The 26,663-nt window shown below is 46.9% G+C and overlaps 1 protein-coding gene across 3 annotated transcripts in view; it reads right to left on the bottom strand.

Moving 5' to 3' along the window:
• Positions 1 to 12,647: 12,647 nt before the first annotated feature.
• RAB11FIP3 (RAB11 family interacting protein 3) overlaps positions 12,648 to 26,663 on the bottom strand; it is a 167,501-nt gene continuing 153,485 nt past the window's right edge. For all 3 annotated transcript variants that reach the window (XM_077828351.1, XM_077828353.1, XM_077828352.1), the window contains 7 exons: positions 24,181 to 24,284; positions 21,493 to 21,633; positions 19,723 to 19,804; positions 16,593 to 16,730; positions 15,535 to 15,690; positions 14,598 to 14,738; positions 12,648 to 13,172 (listed from right to left, as the gene is read on the bottom strand). In XM_077828351.1, the coding sequence (XP_077684477.1) occupies positions 13,059 to 13,172; positions 14,598 to 14,738; positions 15,535 to 15,690; positions 16,593 to 16,730; positions 19,723 to 19,804; positions 21,493 to 21,633; positions 24,181 to 24,284 (876 nt within the window). In that variant the 3' untranslated portion in view covers positions 12,648 to 13,058. The remainder of the gene's footprint in view (positions 13,173 to 14,597; positions 14,739 to 15,534; positions 15,691 to 16,592; positions 16,731 to 19,722; positions 19,805 to 21,492; positions 21,634 to 24,180; positions 24,285 to 26,663) is intronic.

The raw sequence follows: 26,663 nt of genomic DNA, 5'->3' as shown, positions 1-26,663 counted from the left end.
TGCTGAGACCCTGTGAGGGGGAGAGTCGCCTGGGCTCCAGCCTGAACCCAAAGGTCTCTCTCGCTATTTTTAGCTCCGCAGCCTGAGTCAGCTGACCCAGGCGCTGAGTCGCACAGTGTAGACGTAGCCTGACTGTTTCAGCTGCTAGCCCATGGGCCACCTCATGAGCTGACCTGGCTCAAGCACCTGACTCCAGGAGCAGGTTCAATGCAGAGGACCCCAAGTGGAGGCAGGTGACAATCTCTGGCCCTTCAACCACGTAGGCACCGAAGCCCCTTCCTTAGGTACCTAGCTGTCCTGAGGCCTTGTCCGGGGAGCGTGGGCACCTGGCTTAGGGCCAAGGCTTCCACTGGGTGGCAGGCTGTGTAGGGAGTAGCAGTGCAATGCCAAGCCTACATACCTTTCAGTACCTGGGCCTAAATCCTTAAAATGACAGACTCTCCCCTCATATGCTCAGGCCTGCCCTCTGTCAGACTGAATGTGCCAAAGCTGTGTGCTTGGGTCTCCCATCTGCAGGACCTGCTCGAATCACTAGCACCCACTCTGCTCCCAGAAGCACGAATGAAAGCCAGGAATCCTGATACCGAACAGTCCGTTGATGGCCTCACAAATCATTGTGCATCCCAAGTGCACGTCCTCCCTCTAAGCCAAGGCCTGGTCCACATACAGGACAACAACCTGCTCTTGCATCTCCTGCTCTTGAGCTAAAGGTGCAACTGGCAGCATGCTATAGCTCTGAAGGCCTGTATGCAAGCCTTGCTGCTGACCCAGGTGGGAAAGAGCTGAAATGAAAGGCGGTATCATACTGCATGCACCCAAGTGAACAGAGGGTCGCCCAGGTAATCAGTTCTGGCAGCTCCTGTCTTTAAAGTGCTTGGCATTGCAACCTGAGCACTTCGTTATACAAATAGCTTTATGGCCCACTCATGTGAATGCGAGAGCTCTGGAACAATCGTAATTGCTGGAATTATTATTATTGCAAAACACTTGTCTATAGATGTGAAGCTGGCTGTTAATAGTGGTTGTGGTATTGTGTTTTTAGTTTGGTTAATGGCAGCTGTCTCTGAGAAAAGGCTGTTTGCCAAGGACTGGGGAGATATTTCCCCAAGTGCCTAGAGAGCAGAAGACCCTGCCTGTGCAAGCGCCAAACAGTCAGAACTTTATTACATCTATTTATCTTTCCAGAGGCCAAGTCTCCTTGCTGAAGGCCCTTCAGGGGGACTGGGTGGCTTAGGACGTGGGTAGGGATCAGTGATTCGGTCCCAGTTTGAATCCAGCCCGGCTCCATCAGGATTAAGAACTTTTCCCATCCCAGGGATGGCTGGTGACCTCTACATGAGATGAGTTTTTTGTTTTGTTTTGTTTTGGTTTTTTTTTTGGGGGGGGGGGGAAATCTCAGCTCCAGCTCCCACATCACAAACTCAACACCACCCTTTATGTTAATTAGCAGGCTCAGTAGAGAAGCCAAAAATGAACCAGCCACTGAGACTGGAGAGAGGAAACCCCTTCACCTACGCCAGTCAGGGCAAGACATAGCAACTGGGTACTCTGTGTGGGGGAAACCTGCCCAGCAGATAGAAAAGCTTCATTCCACAGAGCTCTCAAGCCACTGCCTCTCATAAGCACTGCCGGCTAAATCCACCCAGTTGTTAAACAGGAGTTTCTGCTTAGAGCAGTGACACCCAGATCTCAGTGGTTCAGGAGCCAAATTAGCAATCAACATTACCCCCAAAGAGCCACAGTCCTGTGACTTCATTGGTTCATTTATATAGTGCTATTGAGTCATATTTAAACAGCATGACAGGGAAATATTTAGTTTATATCTGTATTATTCTCACAGCAAAATAACTGACTAAGTATTATTATTTTATCAACTACAATTGGTCAATGACATAGTAAAAACATTCTGATTGGTTAAGAACTCAGACTGATTAATAATGAAATCACACAGTGTTTTAATATGTGCTGCAAAGAGCTGCAGGAGACATGTTAAAGAGCCGCTTGCGGCTCCCGAGCCTCGGTATGAGTATCACTGGCTTAACTGCAGATTATATATAGGCTTGGATGATTGGCTTTTTATTGGTAAATGTCAGTAAATATGGATCTCACTGTACACATGCAAACTGACAAAAAATATTTCCATAGAGAATCACCACCACTGACAGCAGAGTCGGAAAATGCTGCTTGAGAACTTATGAGGGCTTGACTGAAAGCAGTTTCCTTTGTGTATTTTGACAGGTGACGTTGACAATCTGTGGGTTAATGTTTAGAAAGTTTTGTTTTGGAATCTCAACGGGTACAGTCATTAAATAGCTGTTGTCTGCCCCCAAACTGTGAACATCTACATCTATAAAAACTAAAAAAAAAAAAAAAAATGCTTAAAAATAAATGTTGATATTATTGGCCACAATCATAACAAAATAAAACCAAAATTGGCCAAGCCTAAGTATAAATAGCCAATAGGAGCTGGCCTAAGATAGGACTTCATCATCATTATCTGCTCTTCCTCCCAGCCCCCTCTCCAAGTGCCCCAGCCAGGGGCTGCACGGAGCTCCCTGCACATCACATCAGTAACTGTACCCGCAGTAAGGCCAGGGACAATGTGCATTAAGGGACTCCCTGCCCCAGCACTGGCCACCTGCTCGCCCAGGCCTGCTGCAATCACAGCTTGGCAGAAGCCTTCAAGGCAGTAACTCTGTTGTCCCTCAGCCTGGACCAGCTGCCAGACCGCAGAACACCTTCCAGAGAAGCTATTTCTTGCTGTTCTTGGGTACAGCTCAGGCCAGCAGCTTCGGGTACATTACACACAGCACTGAGTAAGGAAGGTGGCTTCGGGAACAAGCTCAGAGCAAGCAATTCAGCCGTGGGAAACGCACGGCAGGAAGGACACGTGTGGTGCAGCTAGCCTAGTACCCAGCTGCCTTGGGAGTGGCATTACAGGATCAAGGGCCTTCAAGTGTCCCAGAGTGGCAGGTGTCGGCTATGATAACGGGCCCACTTTGAAATGAGTTGATGCTTTTCTAATGTGCTGCGGGTTAGGGTGTGGCCGGGGGAGGGGGTGTTGCTATGCCGGTTACCGGCAGTGTCTGTCCCTCCAGCCATTGACCACAAACCCCCAGCCCTGGAGGTAAGATGGAAACACGGGGAGGGAGGAACACTGGAGTGGTTACAGCAATCCAGAGTGGTCAGGGAGTAACGTACAGCGTGGCCTTGGCTCCAGTACCCACCCAGTGGCCGTGGTGAATTCAGAGAGGTGCCATGTAGCTACAGTTCACTCACTTCGGGATCAGAACCTACCCAGCTCCTTCCGCATGCCCCACATGCTGGGGGCTTGAGGGGAGGCTAGTGCTTCTCCTTGCTGAGCATTTCCTGCCCCTCAACTCGCCACGCCCCTGCACGCAGCCCATCTTACACGTTGACTCTCCTCCCCATCAGTACCTGCTGCGTCCTCCGGGTCATATTCCTATGCCCTAGCTGCACTGATCAGCTCAGGGCACACCCGCTGAGCAAGAACTCTGGGTCCAAATACCAGGCTGGATGAAGTAGGGGAGCGGGCCCTCCTATTGGCCCTCTCAGATGGTGAGTGGCTAAAGGGAAGGGGTTACATGGCAGGACGTACAAGACCTTTTATAAGCCTCGCGTATTTCTATTACAGCTTTCATCTGGAAGGATCCCAAAGCACTTTCCACCAACCTCAGCTCAGTGCAGCCACCTCTCGGCGGAGGGTGGCAGCCCATGCACGGCATCCCCATGGGGCAATCGAGACATCGACTAAGGGCTCTGGGGAACTTTAAAGTCCACGTGGAACAGCTGTTTGCGCTGAATACTCCACCAGGGAGAGTGCCTGGCACGCAGGTGACCTGTCGTGCGAGGAGGAAGGGCTGAGCTGAGCCTGCTGGGTTTCAAACCTGTGCTTCCAGGGTGGAGGTGTTTCGTGGCTGCTGCTTAGCTCATTGTGCCCCCCCGGCCCCTTCAGCAGCAGCTCCATCCTAGAGCAGTTGTGCACAGGGCAGGGAGCAGCCTGTCAGCAGCCGTGGCTGGCTCTGGAAGGAACACTGGAGGGAGATGGTCAGAAATAGACAGCTCTGCAGCTGCCAGACTTACAGCCTTTGGACGCCACCAGGTGTTGGGATGAGAAAAATGCTCCTCCTCCTTCCAAGCCAGGCTGCAAACTCCAGCGGCTTCAGTGAGCAGGAATCCAGTCCTCTCCTGGGCTAGTCTCCCAGAACCAACGGGGGAGGGGGCAGAGCTGGGCTAGCCCACAGCAAAGCCCCAACCAATGCCAGCTGCTGGCCAGGTACTGTGCTCGTGTTTAAGGGGAATTGTGACTCTTCACACATTAAAAGCTGCCTCGAGAGCAGCTGAACTGGGTGGGAGATGAATGCCCTGTGCACACCCAGTGCTGCAATAGGGACCCAGAGACACAGCTTCACACCTGAGGAGCAGGAAGCCCAGAGAGGCTCAAGGGGTACAACACCTTGAGGACTTCACCAAGAAGTCAGACTCCTGGGCAGACAAGCAAAACCACCTTGCCATCCCTGAGCAAGTCAGAGCACTCCGCATGCTCCAGAGAGATGCGCCTACCAGAGCACACCAGTCCTGCTCGTCCTGACAATCACACTCTCCAGCTGGTCTGGTTGGAGCTGGGGGGGAAGATTTCATTTTGTTATCGGGGATGTGATCTTTCTGATCTTGCTCCTCGGGACAGCGCCCTCTTGGGGTGTCAGCAAATCCAGCCCATGGCAGTAGGCTAAATCCCAAAGGGTGCACCGTTCGGGCCCTGCAACTCTAAAGCCTGCTCCAAGAAAGCTGCACTCAGAACAAGCCATGCTTCAGGGGCCGATTAGAAAAGCATTTTGTAAGCCATTGTCTCTTGTCTAGTGATGGCACTAAACCGCTCAGAGCAGGTGCCAATCAGCTCTGTGAGGCTTTTTTAGTGGAACCCTTGAACAATCCTTAGGATTCCCATCAACTTTGGCTTGGCCAAACATGCCCGGCCCATGCAGAACACACTGAATAAATCCAGAGCAGTCCTGCACCTGGGTTTGGAATACTACTTAGGGGAGCTTGCAGTCTAAATACCCAAAGACAAAGAGGTGGAAAGGGGTACCACATGCAGAGCTACCACAGACAAGGAGAGGCACAGGGCTTATTACTTTCATGCGTGTTTGCTGATTGAGGGATTTTAAAAGTTTAAAGTTCCCCTCCCTGATATTAAACCCTCATCTCCCTCCCAGCCTCCCCCACTATTTACTCTTTAGAAGTACCAGAAAGGCAAGAAAAGACTTGGCCTATTTTGTTGGAGGTCGTAGTTGTGGACTAGAAGCTCTTTTCTGGCCCTAATTGAAAGGCCAAATTTTATCAGCTTGATTAAGCCGTCCCTTCTCCTTCTCTTCAGGTTTCTTTTGCAGGATAGCTGTGATATGAACCTACTAGTTCTCCAGTCTTCCAGAGACTCTTCCAGCAGAACTGGGGGCAGAAGGACCGCCAGCATTTCTAAGATAAAAATCAAGTATGTCCTCTTTCCTTTTCCACCTGTGTTTTTAAAAGCCCTTTCAGCCTTCATACCAAGCAGGATAATGAGGGTTCCCACTACATTGCCCCCACCTCACAGGTCACTGTTCTGTGGTGTCTGCCCCTCAGGGCTGAGCTCTGATGAGAGAAGTGTGCGTCTCTGAAGCACTAAAGTCTAGGGTTTAAAAAGTATTTAAATGCCTAAAGAAGCAGGGAAGATGGAAACCACTAGTGGGGTTTTCAAAAGTTCCTGTGCTAGACAGGAGGCCAGATGGGACGATCTGGTGGTCCCTTACTCTCTTCTGACCTTAAACGCCACGACTCTAAATAAAATCTGGCCCTCAGGCTCCTGCTGGCAGCTATAGCAAACCTGCAATATGTGACCCAGTCACTAGCGGGGGACAGTGCAGAAGGTGGGGTAATAGGGGTTATATTTACATCACCCATTTCAATAGCAGCCTAATTTACCCTGGCGTTCCCCTATCACACACTGGTAGGGGCTTATGCAGCTCAGATGTTGGGCAAAGATGCGTGTGAATGTGCACAGCCTCTGCAGCTCACAGAGGATCCGTTCCAACAAGGGGCAGTGCTCCATTCACTTCTCGCTAGCAAAGAAACCTTGCAAAATATGACCGGTAGAGGTTTGCACCAGAGTGCTTTGAAGGCTGCTCAAGAAACCCCATCATGGCTGAGAGCTCTCGAGAGGACACATGACCTTTCGTCCCACAATAAAACAGGTGCGTGTGAGAGAGAGAAAGGAGAACCGAGGAAAGGGAAGAATCACTTACAGCTTCAATGGTAGTTTTCCTCTTGTCCATCCAGCTGCTGCTTTGGAGTTCAGCCTTTTCCTTCATAGTGGCTATTGAAAACAATCCCAAGCCCATACTCCTGGTAGAAGCTCAAAATAGACACAAGGACTGAGGCCAGGAGCAAATTATAGATTGTTTCTGTGATGCAAGAACTCAAAACACACCATAGTTTAATGGGTCTCAGTCCAGGTCTGTGGGGAACTAAAAATCACTACCATCTGACAGCTGGTTGCATGAAGCCAGCTTTTGACTTCACAGTGCAAAAAAGCCACCACCACCACCACAACTGGGGCTAATGGGCCTGCTTGGGGCAGTCTCAGCAGAAAGGCAAAAGACTGAATGGGCCACAGCCGGTATATTCCCTTCTCCCTCATGCAGGTGAAGGCACATTGGCACTGGCAGGCCCAGGCCTTCTGTGCTGAGGATGAAGCAAAGTCAATGGCATTATCAATCAGCCCTTTTACAAAGGCAGAAAGGCATGAATGGGTACTTACAAACCTCTCTCACTTGACAATGAAGTTTTGTAGGCCACATGCTCAGAATATGCTTACATATTCTATGTTGCTTTGCAATTGCTAGTAGAAAGGCAGAGGGTGGGAATTCATCCTATCCTACTATTCGCAATTCCAATTTCTCCCCTCTCCACTGTCCCGACACTTGATCCAGACCCTGATTTGGCCTGGTAGGCTGTGATGGGAGCCTGGCACGGATTGCGTCCCATGGAGAGCCCTCCATATGGGATGTGGAATGGAGCAGTAGAGTGGAGCACAGCTCATTTGGCCCACAGCAGGTGTATAAATTTTATCACACCTTCTCATAGGAATACGCTCATGAGAACTTATGCCCTACGCCAAATGTACAACTGGTTTGCAGAGTTTATATCTAGCCCTAAAGCCTATTGCAATTTACAGCCTACCGTTCACACCAGATTCTACAAGTGTGCTTGAAATGCACTGCAGCCTGTGAAGCAGAAAGCCATTGCAACGCAGGAGGTCCAAAACCTGAAGAGTTTTATTGTGGTTGCCAGTAGCACTTGCTGTTAAGATTGCCCGTCTGCTTCTATTACAACCCCCCGTCTCCACACACTCGCAGCTTCCCAGCACATTCCTTCTTCGGCCAGACATCTCCATCTCTGCCAAGGTGATCTTTAATTTAAAGTACTTGCTTCTGGCCATTAAACATTGACATTAACCACCAGCATATACTTTCTTTAAAAGCAGAGGAAGTTTAAAACAGTTCAAATGACATCAGCAGTTCACAATTAAAGATCAGAAGTCAAAAATGCAAAGGTCAAGGTCTCGGCAGTAATAACGAGACACCGGCAATCTAGTCATTCATTTCAGACCCTATTATGGTGCCCCAACCCCCTTCCAATTTTTGTTGTTTTCCAAACCCATTTTCCTATTCTAAATCCCTTTTCTCTCTCCCCTATGGCTGCAGGAAAGTCCCAGGCACAAAGCGGAAACCGAGAAGAGGGAGACAATTGACTGTGCACAAAAAGTGCTCAGAGATGCTAAGCAGTTTCAGCTAACATAGACTTAAAACAGAATAGTGGGTACTCAGCACCTCTAAAACTCAGCCCCAAGTGCTGTCCAAGGCATCAAGTGAACCAGCTGTAAACATTCCCTTAATCTCTTCCAGTTACAGTCATCTCAGGCATTCCTTCCCGTGCGCCTGGGTGAATGCATTTTTAGAAGGAAGTGTGACTGAGTCAGCCGTGTCCTTTTCAAAGGGCCACAGAGCACTCCCTGTTCCTGTAAGACACGGGCCAGCAGAAATCCAGGGTGCACAGCATGCTCAACCTACTGCTGGTGCTGGAACCACAACTTCTGCATTTCCTGATGCTTCATGGTTTCAAGTGTGGAAACTCAGAGCCCAGTTCTGTACTCTCCCGAGCAGCCCTTGGGCGCACATGTCAGACCGCTGAAGTCAACAGGATCCTCGGGCGAGTAAGTGGGCTGCTCCAGCAGATCCCTTTACGTTGCGCTCATGGCACCTTCTGCACGTCACTGCCCTTCAATGCAAGAGAAGGCCGAGGAATATCTACCCGAGAGAACATTCAGTGTAAGAGTTTGTAAAACTTCAGAATTTTGTAACCATTAAATGTATTTGTTGAATTTAAAAAAAGAAAAAAAAGACGACTCCCATTTCACACGGAGGGATGGTGGCCGCAGCAGAGTGGAAGGGACTCTGTTCCCCTTGCACAACTGTAGCACTGTATAAATGATACTCATTCATCTCCCCAGGTTACTTATACAATGCCCATCCTCTAGGCACCGGAGCTCCTAGCCTGCAATTGTACTCACACGGACTCTGGCTGCACGGGCAGCCCTGGGATTGCCTTTGGCGTTGCTCTTCGCCATTCAGTGATATGCAACTACTGGTGTGCAGCTAAGCACCACAGGATGGAATGTCCAACCTTCCCACTGATGGGTTTCAGGGACGTGTTTGGCATGGCTCACGGTGGTGACTGCACCTCCCAGGATAAAAGGGGACCCCCCTCCAAACCCAACAAGGTTCCAGTTCCTCTCCCGTCTTTACTTTGCAGCCCCTTCTCACCGGATGTCATCACAATGAGGGGTGCTCAGAGGGAAAGGCCGGATAATGCTGGTTCCAGAGCCCAACACCATTGCATGATTTCCACAGATGAGGTGGCTAGGGGGCAACACAACGAATGGGGCATTGAGCAAGCAGCATGCATGGTGAACCTAGCTTCTGCCAGCCTTGAGATCGGAGGGCCAAGGCCCCGTCCTGCTTCTGCTGGAATCAATAGGCAAAACTCCCCCGGCGCAGACTCACGCACACTCTGCTCTGTTACCCTGCATAAATCCACAGTAATCTTGTGGAAGTCTATGGTGTTACTTCCCATTTCCACCATGGTAACAGCAGGATTTGTGTCTCGGTATGGCGACGCTTTCTGCTGCTAGGAGAGCAGTAAGGCTGTACTCACTGTGCGCTCCCGGGGCTTTTACACCAGGCCTGGCTAACAGGGGCAGGAAACGCCTCGCCGAGTCTGCGCCAGGCCCAATGGAAGCTCACTCTTTCCTAGGTTAATAGTGATTTTCAATGCTCAGCCACTTCTGCTTTTAAAGTCTGTGTCAACATTTACGGGGTTATGACAACAGCATCTCCCAGTCCTTCCCTCCTCTGCCATCCCTTCCTTCCTAGGGAAACAGGAGGAAAAAAAGCCCCCCAAAAAGAGTAATGGTAACAGCTTTTAATTTGACAAGAATCAATACATCAGTTCAGACAATACTGGTTTTGCTTCTTGTTTGGAGTTTCCTTCACATACCAGCAGGGAGAGGGGAACTTTGTCGGGGAGTACAGTTTTCCCTCAGGGCTTAAAGCATGATCAGTGTGCAAGTCAGTGCTTCTTTTTTGTTTAAAACTCTTTTCCCGGTGATTTATTTACAATTACAGTACCTCTTAGTGATCAACAGAAAAAAAATGTAAACTGGGGATACACGATCCCAAGTTGAGAAAGGCAGATCTCTGATATTTATATATTTATACATACATATATATATATATATATATATTTATGTGTATACACAGATACATTTCTCTCTTCTTTAAAGTATTAAAAAAATTGATCAACCTCCATTCTATAAAAAATACCTACTCTACAAGATAGAAAAATTTCCCTCTTGAAGTATACACTGATTTACACCCAAAGCTACTCTGGAAATATACATTACGTGGCTTCTTCCCGCGGGCTCAGGGAGGGAAAAGGTCCACAAGGGGGCAGCTTAGAGAATGAATGAGCAGGAGCTCTTGGCTGGCTGGGAGATGCTACACAAGGGTGTGGGGAGGGAGAAGGAAGACGATAGCGGCTCATTGCTCAGGTGTCCAGGAAAGAGAGAACGCAGCCTTCGCTGGAAGGCAGGTTGTCTCATCTCTGTCAGCAGATATTACAAAAGACAAGCCCAAGGGTATTGTGTGTTCACAGAATGCGACTGGGGACTTCTCGAACATCCCAATGAGACTGGAGCTCCAGCCCCTGCATGCGAGAGATGGAGTTGAAAACAGTGACCTGCTGCCATCTCTCCCTGCAGCTGCTTTTTCTCTTACTTTAGATTTCAAATGAAAAGCTGAGTAAGTCTGGGTTAAAGACTTAATAGAAGGCAAACCCAGATGATGATGGACATTTTTCACAGGCATCCCATGAAACCGTCTCTCCATTAGCATGGGAAAGACAAGGACTGTCAGCACCACTGTGTGTTTTTGGGATCCCCCAGCTATCCTCACTCACGCATGCTCTTCACCCACCTTAGAGACATCCCTTGGGTCAGCATGAATCAAGTTATGCAATTATGCCCTGAAGAAAGCCATCTGGGACCAAGGGCTTTTACTCTCCAGACATGGAATAAAATAGCCTGCTCAGTAGTTGCGATGGTCTAAAGGGATATTAGGTGAGCGAAGGGGCTGTGGTGTTTATCACTCTCCAACTCTCATCAGAGGGAGAATTTGGATCTAGGTTCCCTGGACTAGCAGCTCAGATGTCCCAGTCCTATGAGCACATTTATGATGTTCCAGTGCAGACCAATGCACCAGGATTTTCCACATTTTCTACAGATTTGGGATTCAGCCCAACTAACAGGGCCCTTCTAAAAGCTAACCAGGTGATTTAAAAATGAAATCACCCCTGGTTAAAATAGAAATCTGTATATTCAACATGCTGACTGTGCCTGGAACCAGGATGCCTTTCGGTTACAGGTCAAATGGATTTTCAGCCAGTGGCAGGGAATAATTTAATATTGGCTCCTAGAGCATGCCGGGGTCTGATGACAGGTTTTAACAGGAAAATCCAGATTTCTTCAGGCCAAGGAAAATCAAAGCCAAGGAAGCTGGATCATTTGGGTCTGCGCTAGCCTAGAGGTTGTTCTGGTAGCCCGGGGTGAACAGGTGCTTTTAACCAATGCCTGTTTTTACTTATTGAATGATGCATTGTATAGGGTTTAAAATGCATTAAATCAGATGAATTGTACAAGGCTTTTAAAATGGCATTTCACACTGAATGGGTCTGAGGTTAATATGGTTTTTGAGTCTCAGAAGCCTTCAATTTCAGCCTCCAGTCAATTGTACCCCTTAGCTTCCCAGCACCACCTTCACTGGGGTTTAAGACTCGGTTGCAACCACTACACTGCAGGCGGCCTCGGTTGTCTAAGAAGTCAAAACAGCAGCCGCTGGTCCCTTGTTTAGAGCCACTAAGCTACTCAAACGCGACAGCAAGCCAAGTGCATCGCAGCACAAGAACGGGGAGAACCCGGGCACTGGAAAGGGCTCTACCTCCATCGCTGCAGTATCATCAGCAGACCTTACCTCTGAATGGATCATTGCAATACACTTCATGGTAACACTGGCATTCATGCACACAGAGGACGATGGCGGAGGTCCTTGGCTCTTGAAACAAACATGTGAACAGTTCGCATTGGTCCCCTCTGCTAAAACTTACTCTGTTACACCACTAGGGGACCAGCCTAAACAGCTGAGTGCCCACTTATGGCTGAGCACTACTACGGCTACATGAGTACTGCGGGACCATACCGCAGAAGTGAGGAGGGCATAACAGCTACCAGGCTGGCTCCAACGCATGCTAATTAACCATGAAGAAATCACAGCGCTTCCTTCACTTGCTCAAGGAAACAGCATGATAGGGAGCCCTTGTCCTTCCATCTACAGCCGTGTGGCTTTCACCACTCCCACTAATTGCTACCTTACTGCAGTCCTGTCCAACTCAGGTCCCACAGGCTTGATAGAGAAATGCTAACATCTGATGCTGAAGGAGCATGCCACAGAAGAGGAATAAGGAGTGCTGAAGATAGCCACCCCTCTGTATTGTGAGAGGAATGGAGCCAGATGAACAGTGAATTTAAAGAAGATGCTGTACGTGTAAAATGTTACCAAGCCAGAGAACAAAAATACAAATGCCGAGGCACGTGTCAAACTCCAGTTACGCCCCATATCAAAGACGGCCATTCCCCTGCCCCCTTCCTTCCACCTACTAAATGGAGAGAAGTCATCTAGGGTTCCTGCATGCAACCCCCATGAAGGGGGGCGCGAGATGATGCTAGCTGTGCAGCCTGAGGGAGGAACTTTGCACTAAGTTCAAAAACATTCTACAGGTGTGGAACGAACATTTCTCATTCACAGATCTGCCTCAGTAAGGGTGTCCTGGGCACTTTGGCAAAGCAGATTTCTGGGCTGTGCAGGGGAGGGCAGGAAATTATCTCAGAATTCAATCAACTAACTTCTCCACCCCACTATTATTCTCTTTTCATTAAATTTTCAGCAGGATGAATCTATGCACGACCCTGTATTTTGCTTAACCCCTTAGACCTATTCCCCACCTTTGCGTCAGTAGGGATTTCAGGGTTACATATTGCGACAGTTCCAGTTAGCATTTGTCAGCCCCACTGTTTGAAATGTTCCATCAGCAGGGAAGCAGGTCCTTTCCTTTCCTTCCCCACTCCCGCTCCACGTTTTGCTCCATTTATTCTCCAGATTCCCTTTCACCCCTCAAAGCCAGCAAGGGTCTTGAAAGAGAGTCCAACAAAAGGCTTTGTTGCTGGTTTTCTTTTTCCCCTGGGCACTGGATTAATTCACCCAGTGATCTGAAGTGACACTTCATGTGGCTTCATGGAGATCAAAGACATCCTAAGTCTCTCCTTTGCCTCTCAGTGCACCAAGTCCACCCCAGATCAGCAACACACAGTCTGCAGCTCTCTGCTTCCTTTACTTGACTTCCAGAATGGATGGGTTGGTTTCCATGATGGCCACAATGATCCTGTCAATGTAGTCTTGCAGGCGGAAGTTGATCTCCTCCTGCTTTTGAATTGCCTCCATGAGCTATAGGGGAGGAAGAGGAGGAAGCTGGTTACTGACAGATCACAAGTCAGGGCCACCTAGCACAGATTTCTTTGCAATTTTCACCCTTGGACCGTTTGCTCAGCAACCAAAATACCAGAGTCTGCTACAAAGGGTTCCTTTGTCCCTCAAGCTGCATCCTGCACAAGCTGTGTCTTGTGTCCCGCTCCAATTTTAGACTTAAGAGGAAAAACTGCATGTATCTTAAAAGAGCTACTGGTGACACATTCGTTCCCGTTCCTGTCCAGCACAAACTCCAATGACATTTACGTCCTCCCCAAAACCCGGCTTCAGCTCCCTCGAATCCCCATTGTTCTAGCTTCTCGTTAGGGAATGCGGGTTGGCTGGGGAGGCCATTTACATGTTCTCTTCCGCTCTCTAGCGGTTCTGTTAGTGGAAGGTGCTCGTCTGCCAAAGTCAAAGCTAAGCCACAGGCTCATGCTGAATATTAATATTGTGGGTCCTGTTTTCAAACCTGGAACCTCAGATGGCCAAATCATGCTTCCAGATGCACATATCAGGCAACCAAACACCTGTTTTAGGCATATGACAGTATGCGGACTTCAGCACTACAGTGTGAAAATTGAGCTCGTCACTGAGTTTCTCTAGGGTTTTGTGTTTATGGAATGAGTCTCACAACCCCTTATACTCTCACCTTTCCCATGAGAGAACGCAGGTTCTTATACCCTTAGACACCTGCCCCCATGGACAGACAAGGTTTACTCCAGTGCTCTTCCTCTAGCTGCCAGACAATGGCTGTGACTTGTCCCAAGAGAAAGGAACATTGCATGTATCTCACTCAAATAGCAACATTTACTGTCTCGCTTGGCTCCTGCTGGTGAACTCGTCTGTCCACGTGTGCAAGTGTCTGAGGTACAGCTACATGAGAACTTGGTACAACAACTAGGGAAGGGGGAGAAGCATAAAGAGCACAGCCATGACAGACCCAGGTTCTCAGTCCTCCACCAATCGTAAGAGGCTAGATTGAGATTTCTAAGGTATTAAGCAGACAACTTACGTAATGTTCTTTACATTATCCTAGTAAGGGGGACATTACCTCATGAACAGCCCAGCTAGCGCTTGGCTATAGCCTTGCCACGGTGTGCACCACCATCTTAAGGAGTGTCTGGTTTCTATGGGAAGCCATGACCTATGGCGAGTCAGCATCTCTGCAAGATGGGCCCCTTTCTAATTGCAGTGGAGCTGCAGAAAAGAATCGCCATGGCTCTCAGTGGGATCCCTGGATTATCAGTAGTGATCTCTACTGCAGAGAGAGCCCTTTCAGCTCCTTCCGGGCACATGCAGGTGCTTAGGAGCCAAGAGTGGGGATTAAAGACATCACTCATGCTAAACAGGAAGTGGTTTGAGGTAAACAGGAATACGCTTTCTCTAGACACCACACAGTACCTCGTCTCTGGAGACCGAGCTGATTTCTGCAGCCAGGGACTCGGAGAAGGAAGCTGAGAAGAGGTTCTTGGCTCCCTGAATGCTAAGGTTTATAATCTGTCCATTCAGCTCGTCATTCTGTTCTTTCAGATTGCGGTTATCCTGCTCACAACAAAAAAGAAGAATCAGGACATTCATAATTCACATTTCTAGAGCCCCACAGACGGCAGGTGCTGTGGGAGCTTCACAAAGGGGGTGCTCTGTATTTTATAGCTGGTAGGACTAGAGGCACAGTGAAGTTAAGTGAAATGGCCAAGGTGCCCTGGTGACTAAATGGCAGAGCAAGACCAGAATACAGCTCTCCTGACTCTTGTACTACCCTGAGCTAGCAGAGCCCTGGGAAGCTTTACTCAGTAGAGGAGCGAATACATACAACATGCTGGGGAGATTTGAACCCCCTTTTGTTCTGACCAGATTGATCTGCAACAGATCAGCGTTTCACTGGGGTATCTCCAGAATGCCTCCCCTGGTCCAAGATACTGAAGTGAGGCTGAAATCTGTGCCTCGCCAGCCAGGGAGATCGTGTTCTGCAGTCCTCTGTTGAACTGAGAAAGGCGAAGCATTCCCCCGCCGTGAAACATGCTCACGTTGTCCGTGCTACTTGGGCAGGCTATGGCGATTCTCTCCCAGAAGCGGCTTTTAGGCCAAACAGACATGGTAGCTGTGAGTATAGTGCTGAGATTTCTCCCCAGTGCCTCTCCTGTTTCCCATACACAGTCCCAGCTGTACTTTGCCAATGCTTAATCATACCTCCAGTGGCTAAAGAAGAGGCTGGTGCAGTCCCCAGAGTCTACGCCCGGTAGCGAGACTGGACATGACAGTCCAAGCTGCTGCTGTGGTGTTGAATTGATTGGCGTCTAGTAGCCGAACCAATACATCGCTCCCACCACCCCAGTACCTGCTTGAGCCGCCTAATCTCTTGCTCCAGCTCCGTCTCCCGCGTCCTGCTATTGTACTCTTGGAGACCCACGCTGCTGCTTCTGCCTCTTCGCTGCTCCGCTTCAAGTTTAAACAGCTGCAGGTGCTCCAGCTGCTTTCGGAGGTCCTCAATCAGCTGCAATGCAATGAAGGAGAGCGATAGCACCAGAGGGCCATAAAGTGCCACAGCGCTAAGGGCGGAGTGAGCCTCCCTGCTGCACCAGAGAGGTGCGTGAGGTGAGACAGCAGGAGGAGAGAGAGAATGGTCGGTCTGAAGTGTACAGAAATCAGTTATGTTCTCAGTGTTGTTATATTCCTGTCCTCCCCCTGCTAACACTGGCTGGGCCCAAGTTCCTACCTCAGGCCTTTGCCATTACACCTTTACATCCAGACAGAAATATGCCATGTTGAGCAGGCTGGTGAATCCTGACTTGTGCAGGCCTTTGAATGTGAATGCAGAGACACACTGGAGTGAATTTTAATGTACATGAAAGCAAGGGACTAGGTACAAATTGATGCCACACACTATGCCAATGCACCCCTGCAGACTATCTTGCAACTAGGCACTGCCAAAGAGCAGTGGTTTGAAGAGTGGCAAACAGCTAGAACAAGATGATCAAATACACTTTCACCTGTTACTCAATTTAAATCCCCGTCACTGGAGCAAAAAGGCAAGAGCTATTCCACCCAGCTGGGTCCATTGTAACTGAGAACACTAGACACACAAGCATGTGGAAACGAAAAAGCCTTCAGGTAAGGGCAGCTGAAAGCATCAATTAATTTCTCTCTCTCTCCAGTTCATTGTGTTTCTTCCGTTTGGCAACAGCAGAGGCCACATTACGCTGATAACAAGGTTAATTCATGGTGCAATTTGTATCTAGGGTTATCGAGGAACTAGACTATCACTGAGCCCTGTTTACAGGACGCAGCATATTGACCTCTGGCGAAAGTGCTTGTAAATAGCTGCAGTTTCCGCTGAGGGCTTCAGGGAGAAGTGTGTGGACAGGCTGAATGGTGTCAGCTGCTCACTCTGCTCACCTCCTGAGTGGACTCCTTCTCCTTCTGGAATTGGTGTCTCTCATGAGTCAGTTTGTCTCCTATCTTCCTCTTGCTTTCCTGCTCCTCATTGAGTTGAGCAGTGAGGTCTTCTATCTCATCTAACAACTTCTGCTTCTCCTGCAACAAAGTTTAGCAAGATGAAATCACAAGACCTTCCCCACAGCACGGCAAGGCCCCTCTCCTGTCATTTGGAGAGGAGAGCACATATGCACATTGCCACATGGGAACATTCTTTTAGCCAATGTGCGTTAGTTTGGACACTTTTGCCTGCTGTGCTTTCATCTGTTGTCTGAGGACTTTACAGCCTCAGTGCTTTGCCAGCAGTAAACAAAATGCATCAGCAGAGTCAGGAGAGACATGTAATAAATGACTCCTGCCATAAGTTCCATTTGAGCAATCTCTTGCATCTGCACAGAGCCCAGATGATTTCAGTGACTCTGCACAGGGGCAGGACAGAGTTGTTGCAGGACTGGGGCCTAAGTGAGGGCTACCGGATGAAAATGACATCAAATCAAAGGAATCCCTTAGTTTAAACAACAGCTACCCTCTCAGAGAAGTTTACAATAGACCCAGAACTCTGATCTCATTAAACCCTTTTTTATCCTGAGTTTTAGCTGAGAATGGATTTCACAGAAAGCAAACAGACAATGAAAGAACCTGAGCAATGTAAATTAGTATCTAAAACTGAACTATACCCATGGATTTTCAGAAGAACCCTTTTACTATTCTCCACCTTGGCTCAATGGTTGAACAGGACAGTCAACTGAATTTGTTCAAAGTTTAAAACCACGTAAAACTCGTTATTTAATTGTGACCAGAGCCCTGTGAGTGACGAGGTTTCTTTATGCTGCTAATTTTCCCCATAGGATCAGCCCCTCTCCCCAGTGTGTCATGTGCTGCTTGTAAGTTCTAACTTGGTTCCAAGTTTAACGGTGATTGCTGGAGTCACCTATTTTTATATATGCCAAAATTGTCCAAAAAAAAAAAAAAGAAAAGAAAAAAAAAAGGGTCAGTGCTTCACGTTATATGCCTGGAGACGTGACCCAGGTTTCAGGAGTGCTGAGCGCCAACAGCCCCCAGCGAAAATTCAGTCACTTGATTCGGAGCAGACACTCATCTTTGCCAAATGTGTTACTAGTTTGTAACATGCATCGATATTTTCTGTGATGAAAGGTGCTTTGTCAATGTGAAATAATATTAACAACAATCAGGAAATCGATGTTTCAAACAAAAACAAAGGAGACATCCAGTTTATCAGCAGGGGGTTGCATCCTCCATGGAGAGCTAATTGCATCTGTTACTGCTCATTAGCCACATTAACGCTAATTTAAGCTAAAATAGAGATGAGCAACACCATGTGATGAGGAGAGGACAGTCAAGAATAAACACGTCTCAGGTGGCTGAATGCACCTAAGAACTCTCACAATTTACACCCTTTCTCTCAGATCTAGTGTTGCTGTTTGAAACGTGGGAATGTTGTTATTGTGTGTTACTAAATTATATTCTTTATATAGCATCTTTCCTCCCAGGAAAATCTCAATATACTTTATAAACAAGATCTCAATAGAGGAATCACTGGGTGGAGTTCTACAGCTTGTTTTATGCAGACCTCAGAGTAGATCAGGGTAGTCAATTGTTTTTTGTTAAGGTCCAAATTTCTTGGTCAAGGTAAAGTCAAGGTCCAGACTCCAGAAAGAGTTACACAAAACCAACAACAATAATGATAATAGGTAAATAAAAAGATTTCAGTATCCATTCAAAGCATCTGGCGGTCTGGATTTGGGCCACAGTCCACCTACTGACTATCCCTGGACTAGATGATCAGCATAGTCCCTCTGGCCTTGAAGTTTATGAAGCTACGAAAAACTTGGGGGCCAAATTTTAGGCCCATGAATCCATCATTTAGGTACCTAGATCAAATCTGATTTCTTCAGGGAACCTTATATATTGGCAAATAAAAGTTAGAAATTAAAATAAATTTAATACATACCTATTATATTACACACCAACACAATACATCCATACTCCATTACACACACCCCTTTCCGCACTCACACAAGTTAGTGTAAAAATGTGTCCTCTGCTAAAACTGACAATTAAAAAATTCAATGGTGATAAAGTCTCCTGTGACATCCCCTTCTCAGTTACACACACAATGGAACCTGGGTATTGTGACACAGGAGGAAAGCTGACAATCATTTCAGTGAACTGCAGCGGGAGAGTGTCTAACCTGTTAGTGTGAACCTGTGTGCACTGCCAAGTTTGTGGGTAAAGCTTCCCTACAAGAAGGTTCCACCGCCGTCCTGCATTATGTTTTCAGTCAGCAGCACCCAAGCTGGAAATGACCTTCCCCACAACTTGCCACAAGAGGGCAGAATTTCATTCATAAACAGCGAAGACATTGATACAGGTACCATACATAAGGCAACCAAAAATAGCAGCCTTGCTTGTTTGCCTGTATGAGGTTCTATGGGCAGCTGACAGGATTACTGCTGAAGTACATATAGGACTGCATTGCCTCAGAGAGGTTGGTCCTGGGCCTACAGATTTCACAGCAACAAACACAGTGACTCAGTCAATATCTATAGCACTACTGCCGAGCCAAGGCCCTGGTTTCTATTTAGGGTAGGACTAGAGGAGGAAACGGCTCCTTGCTTGTTTGCCTTACTTGTTACACATAACTTGGGACGCATACAGGTCTTTTGTGCAAACCATTCCATCTCTGCTGTTTGCAACTGGCACTTAGCCTTGGCCAAAATTCCTGATTCGGAGGGAAAACCACAGCGTACTCTCATTCTGCATGGGCTACACTGCCTTTGAAGCTGGGCAGAACACAGGTGTCAGTGACTAATACACTGACAGGTTAACTCGAGGCAAGTTGGAATGTGCACTGCAGAGATGCTAAAGTATGATATACTCAGGAAAGCCAGCAGTGGGCCAGGGTGCTGAGTCACAGTGGCATAATTAATGCCACGTCCCATGCAGAGATGCACATTCACGCTTCACCGCTAAGGAATCTCTGGCACAGAACAGATCCCTCAGCCTGTTTTCAAACACACCAAAGTATGAGCCTGAAGTATCTTTCTAGGTGAGAAGGCTCTCCCCTCACCTCCTCCAGCCTCTCGATACTGGCTTTCAGACAAGGGACGCAGGATCTCAGCTCGCTGTTCTCGTCCTCCAGCTGCTGCAGTCTGTGGCAATGAATGAACAAACTTAGAAACTCTGCTACCAGAGCCCTGAGACCGGAGAAAGTCATGCAAGCAGCAAAAAGTAATAAGAGCACATTAGTGAGGAATGGAGCGTGGATGTAGGACTGAGGATGGACTCTGCCTTTGTCCGCCCCACTCCTTCTCACCAGCAATCACGGGGAAGGAAGAGACATCTACCAAGACTGAGCTGGAGTCATTTGAAGTCCTCTGCCCAATTTTTGCCTGCTGTGACTGATATCCCACCCGCAAGGGACCAGGCCATCCTTCAGGCTCAGCACTGACTACCTTCATTGCCCCACAGTAGCAAATCCCAGCTCTGGGCACCAAAGGGTGAAACTTTTTATCTGAGCACAGGCTCTTTGCATTCCAATTATTTCCCCCCATTTTTGATGCCTCTCCTCTTTGTATTTTTACCTCAGAGGCCAAGTACCAGGGATTGGCACACAGCAACCAGGAGGAATCCAGAGATGGCCTCACCTAGTGCTCCAGGTTCAGATCTCTCAAATTCACATGGGTATTCTTCCTCCCATATTATCTTCCTGGTCCTTTCTTGTCAATCATGGCCAGTTAGGACTGAGCAAGAATGGAACATTCTGCATTTGCTGAATCCCTAGTGAAAACCACCCAGCCAGAGAGAAGACACCCCTCGCCCAGGAAAGGTTGGCTCTGCCCAGGAAGCCAGCCTGAGGGTGTGGGGAAGCCTACAAGCTGGTTACTGCCTGATGAGATCAGTCACTAGGAGCAAGGGTGTTTGTTACTTAAGCTGGTTTTTCAGCTCAGATCTCCCCATGCTGCTGTTACTATTCCTCTGGGACAGCCCCAGACAGTGCTGTTGCTCTGTTCCTTCTAGAACAACCAAACACTGCTCAGATGCTTCTGTAACTGCTCTTCCCACTCGGGGCTATTCAGGCGGAGGAAAGCTGTAGTCCTCGCCTTGAGCTCATGCCTGTTGAAGTCAAAGGCAGAACTTCCATTGACTTCCCTAGGAGCAGAGCAGATACTTTGCATGTCTTTGTGAAGCCGACTCGTGTGACAATGTCAAACTGAGCTCCAGGGACTAGTCATGCCAACGGGCCGGAGGTTCAAGTGGACACCCTCTTTATTCACACCGTTAAGGGCAGATCAAGAGGGAGCATGCATGAACTAATGGATCCAAATGGAAAGTTCTCTCTGGCTGGAGACAAGTGTCACTGATCTGAATCATAGAATATCAGGGTTGGAAGGGACCTCAGGAGATCTAGTCCAACCCCCTGCTCAAAGCAGGACCAATCCCCAACTAAATGATCCCAGCCAGGGCTTTGTCAAGCCTGACCGCAAAAACTTCTAAAGAAGGAGATTCCACCACCTCCCTAGGTAATGCATTCCAGTGTTTCACCACCTTCCTAGTGAAAAAGTTTTTCCTAATATCCAACCTAAACCTCCCCCACTGCAACTTGAGACCATTACTCCTGAAGAGGTGGGTTAATTTACTACTTTGGGACAAAGTTACAGAGGAAGGAGGTAGTCAAAACCAGGGTTTAGAAAGACATGGGGGCAAGCTTTATGGGAGGCAGCATAGCCATGGCTGTAGTTTATTTTGGAAACTCACCCCCCATTGTCTTCTAGTTGTCACTGATTAGCGATACACCCCCAAAGCTTCACCATGTGGAGGATATGGTGGCTATACCAACCTGGCTTGCAGATTCTCAATCTCAATACTCTTCTCTCTCTCCATCCTGGTCAGGAGCTCTCTTTGTTTTCTGATTTCCTCCAGGAGTGTCTCATCTGCTTTCAACTCTTGTTCCTTCAGCTGTTCCTCCAGGGCATTAGCTCTTTGGAGAAAAGGAAAGAAGGGGTTTAGCCAAGTCTGACATTACACAGCTGTCCTACTGACATTTGGATATTTTATGGAGTGGGATGTCCTCCTTTCTTTTTACCCTCCTCCCCCTATTGCAAAGCCAGTAGAAGCCACCATGGAGTTTGAAGATCAACATAAAAGGAGCAGCATCTGTACAAGACAAAGAACAGGCACCTGCAAGACACTTACAGGCACCTGGGAGAAAGCAGGTAGCACATCCTCACAACCACCCAATCCTTGAACACTCTGTGATGCTGAACCGCTTGGAAGCCATTGCCTATTTGGGATTTAAATCACTGGAAACCCGGGCAATGGATACTGGTATCTTATCACAAGTTTCTACAAGCCTCAGTGGTCACATTAAAACTAACCAAAAGGAGGAAAGAAGAGAGGATTGAGAAGAAAACAAAGTAAAAGATTTTCTTAAAACTTGTGTCTTAGTGGGTAGCAGAGTCAGGGTACTGCACAGAATAAGCTACTGAGGCTAATTACTCCAATTAATTAATTATCTTCCTTTTCACCTGGGTTTGTAGTGGAGTATGAAATTCACACGCCACTTATGGGTAATTCCTTTGGGCACCAGCATCAGTGATAATTGTATAGCTCTAGGAATACAACATTTGGCTGTCTGCATGTTGCCAATAAATTAAGCAGGGCCTACATAATGATTATTTAATTGTTGCAGAGAAATATTATAATACAAGACAGAGAGGGGGTTTAATAGATGTTGGGATTTGCAAGACTTGTAGGATCTTATAATAATTTTAAGTTAAATCAAATCTAGGACCTAAAGAAAGTGACCATTTCCCTCTAAATTCTCAAATCACAAGTGGAGCGTGGAGGGTTATTTTTCCAGGCCACATCCATAACTGGCAAACATTTTTAATGTCACATGGTTCTCAATGGAGCACACAAGTCTCAGAAGACATTCAAGCAGTGGACAGATGTTTGTTGCTAATCTACTCACTCAAACCTGTCCTTGGAAGCAGGTGAATAAATAGTGCATGAGTGGCTGCCATTTTATGACCTTTGATTACATTACTGTAAAGTTGCTTCTGCTTCCCAAAGCAGTGCATTATGAACCATCTTCAACATCAGCAGCTGGGAAGCTACACTTTCCTGGGATATTGTTTTGTTATAGAGCTTGTAAAAACACAGGACAAAAGCATGAGGTGCGAACCTCTGATAGAGGGACATGTTTTCTAACTCATCAACTTGTTACCTAAGCCCTTTATTTGGATAAAAATAATTAACCCTTCTGGACTAAGTGATTAGAGCACTCAAGGGGGAGTTGTGTGTATTAGGGAAAACATCTTGTTACTGTGAAGTTTATCAGGGCTTACGGAAACCTTTACTTGAATCACTGTTGTCCATGACACACATACTACTTAACCTTATAGTCCTGTAGATAAACTCCTAATGGCTTTATCTGAGGAGCATAAACACCCCTGGAGAATAGGAACCCCCGAGATTAAAAATCCCAGGGGTTAAATAAAATTTGCAGATTTACACTTGTCCCAAAATCCAAAAGCAATAGGGGCATTTCAGGGGGAGGAGGGCGGAGTCAGAGACACAGTATAGAACTTCTTTAGCTCCCATTAAAATGCAGGGGATTAAATGAAAGGCCAGAGCGGAAAAAACAGTAACTTTCCCTTCCCAAATAACAATGCTCAATATTATTGCTAATTATTTGTAATGTAGCAGCAGCCAGGGGCCCCAGTGAAGGATCAGGGCCCCATTGCTCTAGGCACTGGACCCACAACAACAACCAACAACAAAAAAGGACTGATTAGGTTATGTGTAACTGGAGAGATTATTTAGAACTATCAGAGCATAAAGCTGGCATTGTTACCAGAAGATCAGAGACTCAGACCTGCCAATCTGCAGATTACCTGAATTCCCAGCAGCTAGTCAGTGGCACAGAAATTGAACAGGTGAGGCATGGAAAATGAAGCAGAGGTGGCCTTTTGCGAAGGCAGCAGTTTGGATGCCTGCTGGCTTTTGACAGGGATGGAATTTAGATCAGTTAGGGAGGGCAGATTTGCTAAGATTTAATAGTCTCTTCTTTATCTTTCTGTTGACTTCTTTTCCATTGGCGTGCTTTCATCACACACTTAACCCAACAGAGGGAGTTCTGAGAACAGCTGCCTTTTATTTACAGACAATAACCTTAGAGAGAGTTGCGTGTGCGTATCCTATGTACACATGTGCTCACTAATTCACACAGGGAGCAGAGAAAAGAGATCAATTCTAAAATACATTAAGGGCTTTCCTACTTGGTGCAGCAATGCAGGCTCAAGGGGTGTGAATTGCAAAGTGCACTAAGTAGAAGTCCCCTAGTGCACACTAATGATGAAACAGGGACCTGTAGGGGATGCCAGCAGGGTCTATGAAGGTCACTTCGTGTGCAATACGTTTGTGTGTGTGAGAATTCACACCCCTCTAGTACACAGTGCAGACAAGCCCTTAGAAACGCCTCATGAGGATATGTTTGCTCCTGTGACAAGCCAAATGCCCTCACCTGTGCACCAGCTGCAGGTTTTCCTGCTTTAACCGACTGTGCTGCTCTCCATTTGCAGCTGTGTCCTTTTCCAGCTCTGTTACCCTCTTCTCCAGGAAGATGACCTGTGCAAGCAAGAGAGAGGATTCAGTTACCAATAGGTTCTTTCAGCTTTATTTCTCTTTCTTAGAAGTGCAGGCCAAATGATAGCACTGACAAAACTCAAATGCAACAATTGAAGTAATAACTGAAGACATTCAATTGGTTGCCTCTAACTTGAACTGTATCTTGCTTGACTTTGAGAATATCATGTATGTTCTGTGCTTCATCATGTCTCACCTATAACTGCTGAAATGTGCCATGATCTAGGAGGTAACCTCATTCTCATTCAAGAAATTTACAAGTAGGCATTCCATCTTGGTGTGTCTCACAGATTTTTAAAAACACAATTTGCACTTTGCTAGAATTTAGCTCCTAAATTTTAGAAGTGTTCCATAATACTAATACAGGGCCAAATGCTTCACTGGCGTTTCTCCTTTGAGGAGAAAGGCCACTTCAGTGGTCATCTTCATTAAGTTTTTGAACATGTGGATCTATCGAGCCAGATCCTCAGCTGGTGGAAATTGCCATAGCTCCAATGGAACTGTGACAGCGTATACCAGCTGAGAATATGTCTCATGCTACCTAAAAGGGACAAAATGTCCCTTTTGTCCTTTTCACAGATGGAGAGAGACAAGGAAAAAGGAATAGACTATTGCCAAGCCACAGATATTAGAAAGGGGACTCAAGGGCTGGTTCACAACCAGAAACTACCTTAAGTTCCTTTTAAACATTGACTAGATTTCACTTTGATGGTGTCCTTTTAAGAGACACTCCTGCAGCGTTGCACGAAACAAGCTGGATACATTATAACTTTCCTTTGGTTATAAAAATCTGCATTTTAGGGGTCTGAATGTTAATTTAGAATTATTCCCTTTCCTCCCCCCCGAGTTACATTGCTCCCTGCTCTGCTCTCAGCCTTATTAAAAAAGCAACGTTACATATGCTATCCGCAATGTGTTCTTCAGACCTTTCAAGCACTCTGTCAGACTGCGGCACTCAATGTTGCGACACCATCCCTACAGCTGCAGTGAAGAGGGCTGAGAATTGTCACTGCATTTGATAAACAAGCAGGAGGTGGGAATACTTTCCTAAGGACAAACTATCTATTTGTGTAAAAACTAAAGTCATGATTATTGAGATAAGAACAACAACAAAACAAGTCACAACTGATTCTTTTATTGGATATGCCTAAAAATGAATTTTACATGTTACTTTAGAGTGAAGGACAAATGATGAACAAATCTATACTAAGTCCATGAATCTGGGGTATAAACCAAACCCTGACAATACTCTAGCCAAATGTTTCAAACCTGGGTGCCTGACGTAAGGCTACTAAATCTATATTTGGGCTCAGAGTGGCCAGAAATGCTGAGCACTCACAAATCCCACTGAGGTAAAGGGGAGCTGCAGGAGTTCAGCACCTCAAAGCCAGGGCACTTTGAAACAGGAGCTGAATTTCAGACATCTAGGTGTGAAAATTTTGGCCTGTAAAGAGACAGTATAAATGATACAATTCTATAAATTATTGTACTAAAGTGCTGTCAAATGGACAAGTAATGTGTATATGTATACATATATATTTATTTCTCTGTCATACCCACAACTCCACATGTCTTCCTATTCAGGATGTCAGAATTAAGCAGTTTTAAAGAGGTATTTTCACATTGGGGCAAACATTTATACAAAGCACAATTCACTTTTGGCTTGGAGTTTTCCATATTCCCTCGGCTATTTTTAGCTACCGATGTTTGAGTAAAGCTTTCCTTTCCCAAATGCAGTTTCTCCTCCTCCTGCCACATGATCCTTTGCCCATAAACTCCCCAGTAAGTTAACGTGGAACTAAATAGAGATGTCACAAAGCCAGCATTTATAGCCTCGCTGCAGGACAAATTCTGAGCAGAACAGGCATGAGTGAAAGACAGGAAGTCCCTGTTTCAAGTCAAATAGCTTTGCTTCCTAGGAAGAACAGCATTAGACAGCCGTGTATATAGCATTATGAAACAATTACAAAATAAGTTGATTTACAATATATTTCTCCGTATTAATATTGCTCTATGAATGGTTATAATGACCAACTGCAAATACAGTGTATGCAAATATTGTATCTCTTACCACCCGTGTCAGTGACATCAGTCATTCAGACTAAGGCCATGTCTATACGTACAGCACGGCAGCAGCACAGCGGTATCGATGCAGCCACACCATTGCAGTGCACCTGGGGAGATGCTCTCTGACGACGGGAGAGCATAAAAACCAGCTCCGTGAGCATTAGAAGCTGTGTTGGCAGGAGCAGCTCTCCTGCTGACACAGTACTGTGCACACGACCGTGTGTGTCAGCGTCACTGAGGTCACTCACGGGGGGTGGTTTATTGACACGCCAAGCGACATAAGGGAATCTGACA

This window comes from Eretmochelys imbricata, chromosome 10 (assembly GCF_965152235.1).
Source record: "Eretmochelys imbricata isolate rEreImb1 chromosome 10, rEreImb1.hap1, whole genome shotgun sequence".
Classification (NCBI taxonomy): domain Eukaryota; kingdom Metazoa; phylum Chordata; order Testudines; family Cheloniidae; genus Eretmochelys; species Eretmochelys imbricata.
Note: the sequence above shows the minus strand (reverse complement) of the source record. Positions and strands in the feature narration are given on the sequence as shown.